Source organism: Primulina huaijiensis, chromosome 7, assembly GCF_012295235.1.
Source record: "Primulina huaijiensis isolate GDHJ02 chromosome 7, ASM1229523v2, whole genome shotgun sequence".
Taxonomy (NCBI): Eukaryota; Viridiplantae; Streptophyta; class Magnoliopsida; order Lamiales; family Gesneriaceae; genus Primulina; species Primulina huaijiensis.
Window position 1 is genome coordinate 23,064,063 of NC_133312.1, and position 9,978 is coordinate 23,074,040.

The 9,978-nt window shown below is 32.1% G+C and overlaps 2 protein-coding genes across 2 annotated transcripts; one reads left to right on the forward strand and one right to left on the reverse strand.

Moving 5' to 3' along the window:
- The first annotated feature begins 691 nt into the window (after nt 1-691).
- Nucleotides 692-1,284, forward strand: LOC140981873 (histone H3.2). Its single transcript, XM_073448373.1, has one exon. It carries the CDS (start codon nt 767-769, stop codon nt 1,175-1,177), a length of 411 nt encoding a protein of 136 aa, XP_073304474.1. The 5' UTR covers nt 692-766; the 3' UTR covers nt 1,178-1,284.
- A 254-nt stretch (nt 1,285-1,538) lies between these two features.
- Nucleotides 1,539-3,176, reverse strand: LOC140981872 (LOB domain-containing protein 4-like). Its single transcript, XM_073448372.1, has 2 exons — nt 2,849-3,176; nt 1,539-1,955 (listed from the first exon to the last, which is right to left on the reverse strand). Exons 1-2 carry the CDS (start codon nt 3,026-3,028, stop codon nt 1,662-1,664), a joined length of 474 nt encoding a protein of 157 aa, XP_073304473.1. The 5' UTR covers nt 3,029-3,176; the 3' UTR covers nt 1,539-1,661.
- Between the last annotated feature and the right edge of the window lie 6,802 nt (nt 3,177-9,978).

Genomic DNA, 9,978 nt, shown 5'->3' on the forward strand with positions numbered 1-9,978 from the left:
TATATATATTAATTTAAACGGGTATTCGGGTCGGGTGTGGGTCGGATTATATCAAACCCGCCTCCATACCCGAACCCGAAAATCCCCATACCCGATTACCCAATTATTTAATCGGGTCTAAAAATCCCTCCATACCCTCTTCTATTCGGGTCGGGTATCGAATCATCCAACGGGTTCGGAGGAAATTGTCATCCCTACTTGACAATAAACGGTGTCATAGAAATTATTGTTATCTTTATAGATGGATATCGAGGAAGACTAAATGTTCTTTCGAAACTCATTTATAAAAAGTGATATATAGATGAGTAATTTTGTTAATATTTAATTTTTTTGTTTCCAAATTTTGAAAATCATTTTTTTTTGCATATTATTGCTATTCAATCGAAAGAAGATATAGTATTATCATATTTTTTTAGCTAGGAAATAATAAATAAATTATTGTTAGAATCACAGAAGTTTCACTTTAATCAATCTTGACCATCAAAACATAGCACAATCAACGGTCACTGTCGTATGTAACGCCCCACAAAAGATCGTTTCCCATTGGCTATTCAGTAAACACTCAGATCGCAAGCCCCCGATATAAGAAATCGAGATCGTCCACTACCATCCAATCCAACGGCCCAAATTGTCCATTTCCCCTAAAAGCATCCCAAATTCCCTCTAAAATTTCACTATAAATTTCACCCAAATCTTCAGTAACATCACCATTTTCATCTGGTAGTGGCAAATACCGTCAAATTTTCATCGCCAGAAATCCGTATCGATGGCTCGTACGAAGCAGACGGCGAGGAAATCCACCGGCGGGAAGGCACCCAGGAAGCAGCTGGCGACGAAGGCGGCGAGGAAATCCGCCCCGGCCACCGGAGGCGTGAAGAAGCCGCACAGATTCCGTCCAGGGACGGTGGCTCTGAGGGAGATCCGAAAGTATCAGAAGAGTACCGAGTTGCTCATCAGGAAGCTGCCCTTTCAGAGGCTTGTGAGGGAGATTGCCCAGGATTTCAAGACCGACCTTCGCTTCCAGAGCTCCGCTGTGGCGGCGCTTCAGGAAGCTGCGGAGGCGTATCTCGTGGGTTTGTTCGAAGATACGAACTTGTGCGCTATTCATGCTAAAAGGGTCACCATTATGCCTAAGGATATTCAGTTAGCGAGGAGAATTAGGGGTGAGAGAGCTTAAGATTTTAGATGCAGAATCGTTTCTGGGTTTTTGTTATTGGAATTGTTAGAATCAAGAATGTGCATGAAATGGGTTTTATGTGAAGAATTTATCATTGATTAATGGCATTTTTCAATTCGATAATTTATGATACAATATGGAGGAAACATCAACTTGCCAAACGAGTAACATGTGAGATTTTTAGTATCAAATTATATTCGATTAATTTTATGTAGCAACTTTTCTTTAAACTTTAAACTTTAAACTATGTTTGGCTCTACAGTTTTCCTGTATTTCTTATGTTTATTCAGTTTGGGCTGTGAACTTCTGAAAATATGTTTCAGAGATGACATTTAGATAGTTTACAACTCTCTGCGTAGTATACGATAATATGAGTCATAGCTCGAATTAGATATACGGTGGTTTTCATAATCATCATCTCTTTAACCAAGAGAGATTGCATGCATCATAAAAATATCAGTAAAACAAAATGGAGAAAATAATACTATGCCCAGAAGGAGGGGTACTGATTCAAATGATCCGCCATGTCCATGCTAAAAAAGGACTTGACCTGCTGAGATGGTGTGCTCGGCAAATCTGCCACGGTCCACCCAAAGTGTCGCACGCTCATGCGTGCTACTTCGGCCTGTGCAAGTGCTAGCTGAGCCTGAAGAACTTCTACTTGCTGCTGCAGTGATGATATAGCCCCCACACATCCATACACGGGATCTCTCACTCGTGCATTCGCTTCGTATACCATGGAACTTACGAAGTCGCCTCGCTGATGCTCGGGTAATTCCTGCATCAAATTTTTAAGTTTCGAATCAGCTAATAGATAAATCAAATATAATGATTTTGGTGGATATTGAACCTTGGATTTATTAGGATTCTGTCTATTCTATTTATAACAACTGATGTTGGGAAATTTCAAGCTAACATTAGCACTTGTCACAGCTATGACACAAATAAAAAGGTTAACGTACTAATGTAGTATAATGTTGATGATTTTAGGAAAAACAAGTTTGACACCAAAAAAACCAAGATTGTATCTAACTTTAGCACTTGTCACAGCGATGTTATACCTAGAATTTTTCATCTACTCAGCGTCAAAACTACTGGATCATGTGAGTCACTTATATTTCACGGGAAAACTCATGTATAGTTTGAGGATGCAAAAACCGTCCGACTATAAAAAGTCATTTTCTTAATTAAATAGTGGACAAAATTTGTTTGAAAATTTCCCTGTTTGAAATCCTTACCCCTAGTGTCATTGATTGAGATCGGCAACATTTTTAACACAAAAAGACACCAAACATATGTACTTAAAAATAAAATTTTGCCAATTATACATACGAAACAATTTTAATTTTTTACCTCTCAATTTTTGACTCTGCCACCGACGAGGATCTTACATCATTACATGCGCCGTAGTTTAAGAAATCAATTAGAAATTTGTAAAATATATATATATATATATATATATGTGTGTGTGTGTGTGTGTATTACAATGGGATATTATTTTAAGTATTATCTTTGAAACTTTAGCTAAAAAATTCAGAATAAATTTTAAATTCTTTTAATCAATCGGCCAAATCAGTACGTAGGTTTTAATTCTTTCTGTATTATAAACAAATAAATTAATCAAAATTTGAAAAGAAAGCAACAGAAAGCCAAGTGGTAATAATATAATACCTGAAGCATCTTGTTGATATTGCTAGCACCAAAGACCTTGTGCACACCGGCGAACTTGTGGGGTTCCGCCGCCGGAAAATACGGCGCAAAGAGGCAATCCTCCACGCATCTCCGCCGAAGCAGCTTGCAAGCCGCGCATGGGGACACCGTCCCTTGTTTTTTGCCAATCTTCTCCTTCATTAGTATCCGATATATGTAGAATTTACCAATTACCAAATGACTAAATGTTCAAAGCTTTCTTGATCTTCATTCTTGTATGCCACACTTATATCTGAAGGGTTTTTTTCTTTGCTGACAATTTTTGCATCAAATTTGCTATATATTATGAATGAAGAGGGAAGATATGGGGAATTTTATAAATTATTATTACTCGGGAAGGTGGTGTAAAATCTTTGATAGGTCCCACCATTGGGAAGAACTTTGATTCTGCTCAAGAAATTGTGTTAAATCTTCGTTTACTTTTTGTCCCCAAGACTTGATTTTTATCGTACTAATTAATTGAGAAAAATAAATAAATTTACTTTGATTAATTCTCAGTGGTTATGAGGTATAATGCCATTAAATACAATCATATATTAAAATTATGCAGTAGTGAAAGTGAGAGAGTTTTGCATTTCTTTTGAAAATTTATCATCTTCTATATATATTAAACGAGAGATTGTAAAATAATTAACTTAATAGTTTTATTTATCAAATTTAGATTAAAACTTTATATTGCATAGTAATTATTGTGTTGTTAGGACATGAAAATATAAAATTAGACTGTTGTTCGGTTTAAAAATTTTAAGTTAGATTATGACTAACTATTATTTTTTGATAAATCGGTGGCGATTGGTTGTGAATTAAATAAATTAATGTTATATTTATAAATCTTAATATAAATTAGATCATTTTCGAAAATAACATAAAATTTGAAACTAATATCTATGTAAGTTAGAAATGCAAATTTGTATGTCTCGATCAATCTGATTTGATCAATATTTTTATTGGTCCCACAGGTATAAATCACTAATAGTGGCTAAAAATTAATTATAGTGTTGACGAGTTAGATAAATTTATAAATATTTGGCTAACATAACCTCCATAAATAAATAAATTGGATAAAAAAATTAATAAGCAGACGCAAAAAAAAAAAGTTCTTTTATTGGAATCGTATAATTATATACATATAATTAAAATTGATGGAGTTTATATATTGTCATATTCGATCTGGTGAGTAGGGAAATATTTAGATGATTTTTAGCAGATATTATACATAAATTAATTTAATATTCGGTAAGATATTTTTTTATGTTAATATTACGCTTACGAAAATATTGACACTTTGATCATAATACTAGAATATTCAAAATGTAAGGAAAAAGCATTTCAATTATATATTTTCATTTCGTCTCTGTAAATTCAATGAAAAGTGGAGTATATGACGCGAGTAGGGGTAAACGAAATGAATGAAGCTGCATATGTAGAAAATTTTTAATTTCAAATAAGATATATTCGAGCGCTCAAATTTGAAGCTCGAATAGTTTAAAATTTGTTGCTTGAATTCGGCTCGAAATATGAACACATTCATAAGTTATTTGAACTATTATTCGAAAATAAATATTCGAAAAGCTTACGAGATGATTCAATTCGTTTACACCTCTAGACGCAAGTTTCTTATATAAATTATGGGAAAATTTAATCATCATGGAATTCAAGGAATGCAATTATTGACAATCAATAACTGTCCATGTTGAATATTGAGAGAGAAATCGAAATGTGATATTTGAGCTGATGTATCGTTTAAAAAATTTAAATTACACGTTATCATCAGCTATAACTTTTGTTAAAACTGCAAACGTTATACCCTACATTTTGTCAATTTTAATTCTTTTTTCACGAGAATACTGATGTGACATTGCGCGTATCGATCAATATTATGGTAGAGCTAAATTAGGACTCTTTAGATAAAAAAGACTAAAATCACAAAAAAACAAAGATATTAGACTAATTTAAAATTCGACAACATAGATGACCAAAATTATAAACACACAAATATAAAAAAAAGCTAAATTGTCATTTTTTTAAATGATAAATATTTGAAAGTTATTTGTAATTTTTTTTAAAAATTTGTAATACCTTTTCTTTATGGTAGTTGGAGTCATTTTGACTAATTTAATTTTTGTGTCGGATGCTCTCTATTCTAAAATCTTGTTCATCCGCGCTATGTATATGTATGAATCGAGTTCCAAGTGACACTAGAATAATTTTTTTCACGAAATATTATATTCCTTGCGAAAAAAATTAATACATTTCATAGATAAAATGAAAGAGATATCACATTTCATTAATGTCACGTTTTAATAAAATCTTATAATAGCAATAAATATTCTAAAAGTTAATTTAATAATATAAACACTTATCTTAATATCTAAAATAAGAGATATCTCTCTCTCAAAAAAAAAAAAAGGAAAAAAAAAAGAAAGAAAAGAGAGACTAATTGAGCTTGAGCTGCGACAAAGGTCACTGACATTCTTAGATTCAAGAAATCATCAATTTCTATATATATAATTTATTTAATTTTTTTCCAGAAAATATAACTTTTGGAAAAAAAAATATTTTTTTTGGGATCAATTTTTATCGAGGCATACATTAAATAGTGACATTTTGTAGCAAAATTCACTATCTTCTTAAAAAATGTTTGTCCACTATTTAATACAATATCGTTTTTTTTAAAAAATAATAAATATATATCGAAAAATATTAAAAATATTTTATAAATAATATCTAATTAATCCCGAGGTCCCAAGGCTGAGACATTTCATAATTATGTTCAGTTATGATGGGGGGCAGTGGAACAAATAATTAATGGATGGGTTAACTAACTACCAAATACAGTTGAAATCCCTATGTGGGCACAACCATTATGACATTTAATGATTAATGATGCATGCTAAAGGATATTAGGATTCTNTATATTTAATTGTTATATATTTTTAATATTTAGTGACATTGACATAAAGATTTATGAACTATGGTTTTTATATATGATATATTTTAGGCATTTAATTTAATTTTTTTTGAAGTATTATCTAGAAATTCTTCGGTGCGGTCGTAGGCAGCGATGTTCGATTTTCGAACTCATGTACTTCTTCTTTTGATACATGGTGTTGCTAATGTAAAAAAAGAAATGATATTCGTCATTTCATCGGTTGTAATTTTTGGTAATAAATCGTCTGATGTGTTAGTAAAAGTTGATTCATTATTACCATAAAAAAAAAAAGTTGATTCATTATTATCCATGTAACCTACTAAATCGAGGAAATAAGAGGCAAAGCAAACAATGTGGAGCCGAGTAGGTAACTACCAAATAAAATAATGGTTTCCTCTTTGTAATATTAATAATAATGTTCAATTAATATTCTTAAATATTTAATTAATGTTCTAGATATTACCTTTAATTTCACTCCCCTTTCTAAAAGTTGTATAAGTGTTCCAAAGATATAAGTTGAACTTAATTATGTTAGTTCAAGTTAAAACTGTGGGATCAATTTTATTTATATGAGCTTATATGTGAATAATTATCTGTTGTAGATTGTCTATTAAGTTAAACTCAAAAATAAAGTGATCAACTAAAGGTTTCGGGTTATTGAGTTTTAATGTATCTAATAGGTTGTGAGCCTTTAATAAATAGATATATAAGTGTAGTTTCTAGTTTTATGATGAGCTAAAATAGAAATATCAGAAGAGAATGATAAATATTATCTATATATATGGGTCATGGTCTCCAGATCTCATGTTATCATGTTTCAAATTCTTTTCTCCATTAAAAAAAATAGTTTAGAAGAGAAAACTAAATGTTTCTCTAAAAGAAAGAGCGCGTAGATCTAGAAGATCAAGATACGTTCTAAAGAATTCAGAAATATGCATCCGGTACGCTTCCGCTTAAGTTTTCCATTGAAATTCTTAATGATTTAGAATGATGGATTCTGCGGTTTGTGGATTTTTCCCAACAAAAACTACATATAATATAATTGTACTCTTAAATAAATAGCAGATACTTTAGACGTCAACATTATCATCTTTTTATACCAGAGTTGATGCACATAATCAATTTAAAACTGCGAGTCGACTCCATCGTCTTCGATAGGAAGAACCACTCGCTGAGAGACTAATGTATCGAGGATCTGTCTATCAGAATTGAAAACATAACAAGTAGAGAATACAAAAAAACTTAGTCATGCTTAAATTGGCGAACACTTGTACATTTCTTTAAATATATGACAACTCAATGAAAATAAACCTAAACAAAGCAGGTAAGGGAATATCCCTAAAAGTCTGGGGGAGTCGCAGTCCAAGTAAGGAGAGAAAATCTACTAACATAAAGAAAAATCATAGAGTCGTGCCTAATAAATTTTTATACTTTCGGTGGGAAATAAAGATTTCCCCCGAACCTATAAATGAATCAGTAATGTCACGGATAAATTCAATTAATATTACCTTTTAATTAACATATAGTCTTATATTTTCGGAAAATTGTTAAATTGTCTTGTAAGTTGTCATGCTTTCTATTTTCGTCATCTAATAAGTAAATTTGACAAGTTAGATGATGGAAATAGAAAAGAAAGTTAACTAAGTATTAGAATAAGTACTTATTTATCAAATACTCTACCTTAAACTTTTCTTCATTTTTCATTTTTATTTTCAAACAATAATCCCTTCTTAACAATCAATAAATTTAATCACATCTCCAAAAATATGAATTTTGAAACACTCCCTAATAAGAGTTACACATAGTAGATTGTTTAATGTAAATAATCTGATACCAAAATTTTAAGTTTGAGACGAAGCCTCATGTTCAACAATCAATTATATCAATCTCATCCTCCAACTAAAAAAAAGTTATTACTAAAACAAAATATTACTTCCAAAAATACATTCTACGAATAAAATAAATACATTTGACACATAAAAGTGAAGTTTAACAGAAACTGTCACATTGTAAAACAAATTAAAACAAAGATTAGTAAAATAAACGAGTCTGTATTGGTTTATGAAAGTTCAAAAGAAATCATTTTACGTCTTTTCTTTTTTCTTTGGAATATCTAAAAGAATATTTCGAAAATACTACAGATTTGCACATTCCCATTTCAGGGGAGATTTAAATAGTCTAAAACAACATTAATTAAGGTCCATATTTTAACTGTTAGAGTAGATGCCCTGCAAGCCAACTGTTGGCTAGGGATTTTATTGACTTAGTTGTAATTAACAATCTTTATTTTAATATAATTCATTATTTCATGGTTTGTTATTTCTTTATCTGTATACCCATGTTATCAAACATAGATAAAGACCTTGATTATACTTTAATACAAATGAATCGTAATTCGATGTTGAAACTCGTTTGTAAACACTGTATGATCTAAATTCGTTCCTAGTCGATTCAGCCGCCTAAAACAGGGATAAATGTGAAGACCGTGCAACAATTTGGAAGGAAGAAATGAAGGGCACAAATCTGGGACGAGATTCATTCAACCGATTACCTCGCAACTTAAGGAAAAACCAAAAATCACTCCATTGCAGCGTAAGTCTCGGACGTGTAACTCGAACAGAGAAGAGGCCACATTCAACTTGGGAGAGAAGAGTGTAATCACCCCTTTGACTAAGTAATTAGCAAAATTAATGGAGTGACAAAAGCTTACCTTTGGAGCTGAACATTCAAGCCTTTATATAAGGAGAACCGAAGGTAGTAAACCCACCTCACACATTGCAAACTCCTTCCCCGTTGCTGCAGAATTTTCGGAAGTATAGCTGCTGGAAAACAGATTTTTGATCCAATTTCCTGGCCAAAGTCGAAGCATTGTCGTGGCGTTTCGAAGTCCAGTTGCTATCATTGTTAATTCCCCTGCATCAACCGAGTTCCTGCTCATTCTTTCGAACTCAGTTGCTGCCCGAAGTTGGTCCAGAAATAGCCGAAAAGCTTGATCAAACAAGCTATCCAAAATCCCGAGAATTCCGCAACGGTTCGAAACAATTGCTGCCTTTTCTCCAAACCAAAATTCTGTCCACTTTCGAAGGTTATAGCAGCCTATTTCGGTCAAGATCGAAGCGTTACAGCAGCATAGTTCAAGCTTTGCCGCAACCTTGTTCGAGCGGAATTATTGTGGCGCACCTTTTAGCATTTCAATCCCAACGAAAATAGTAAGTGGGTTTTCTCCTTTGTTTCCTTTTGTTTTTGATATTATTAAATAAAATTGCACACTTATATTTATTTAAGTGGCCCTTGATATTTATACTCTTTTAATAAATATAGTCCACTTATTTGATTATTTTTAAAATGGACTTTTGCATATATAAATTATTATATAAAGGAATTGGCTCACTTATTTTCTTTTTAAGTGAGCATGATATATTTCGAAAATAAATTAAATATGACTTTGAAAATTCGATCGGCATGATATATTCGTTTCCATTTGTTATGAAATCCCCTGAATTATTCGTTGTTCGATATCAGTTATAATATTTGAAAGCATGTTGAATTATTTGAAATGCACTGTAATGATTCGATTTAGAAATGGTAAAGGAAATTCCGAACTTTGATATTTTCTGTTTAGGCCCTGATGCGGTGGGTTATAATAACCGTTCCTTTGGCCTCGCCCCTTAGAGGAGTAACATATAGGGGACTGATCAGTAAAACCATAGAAAATGAGATGATTTTCAGTGCTATATTCGTATTTTGTTAGTATTTGATTCAACATGCTTAATATTGAAATTACGATAATTTATTCGTATGTATATCCTCGATATTTGTTATGCACGATCGGCCCCCATTTACTGAGTATTTCCCAAAATACTCACCCCTTACATTCCCACCCAGATAAGAACGAGGAACAAACTGAGAATGAAGAGCAAGATTACTTTTGGGGATGGTGATGAAGCGAATCCAATTCGAGACCAGTCGAATTTAATCCGTCTGTCAATTTTATCATCATGTATTTCGCTTCCGCATTTCGTTTTAATCGCATTGTAAAGACGATTACTTAATTATGAAATAGACTGGTTATTTTGATTACTACGAGGCTTGTTGTTTACAAATTGTGTGATTTTGAAACAACGCCGGTGTCGACTAACCCCGGTCTCGGGGCGTGACA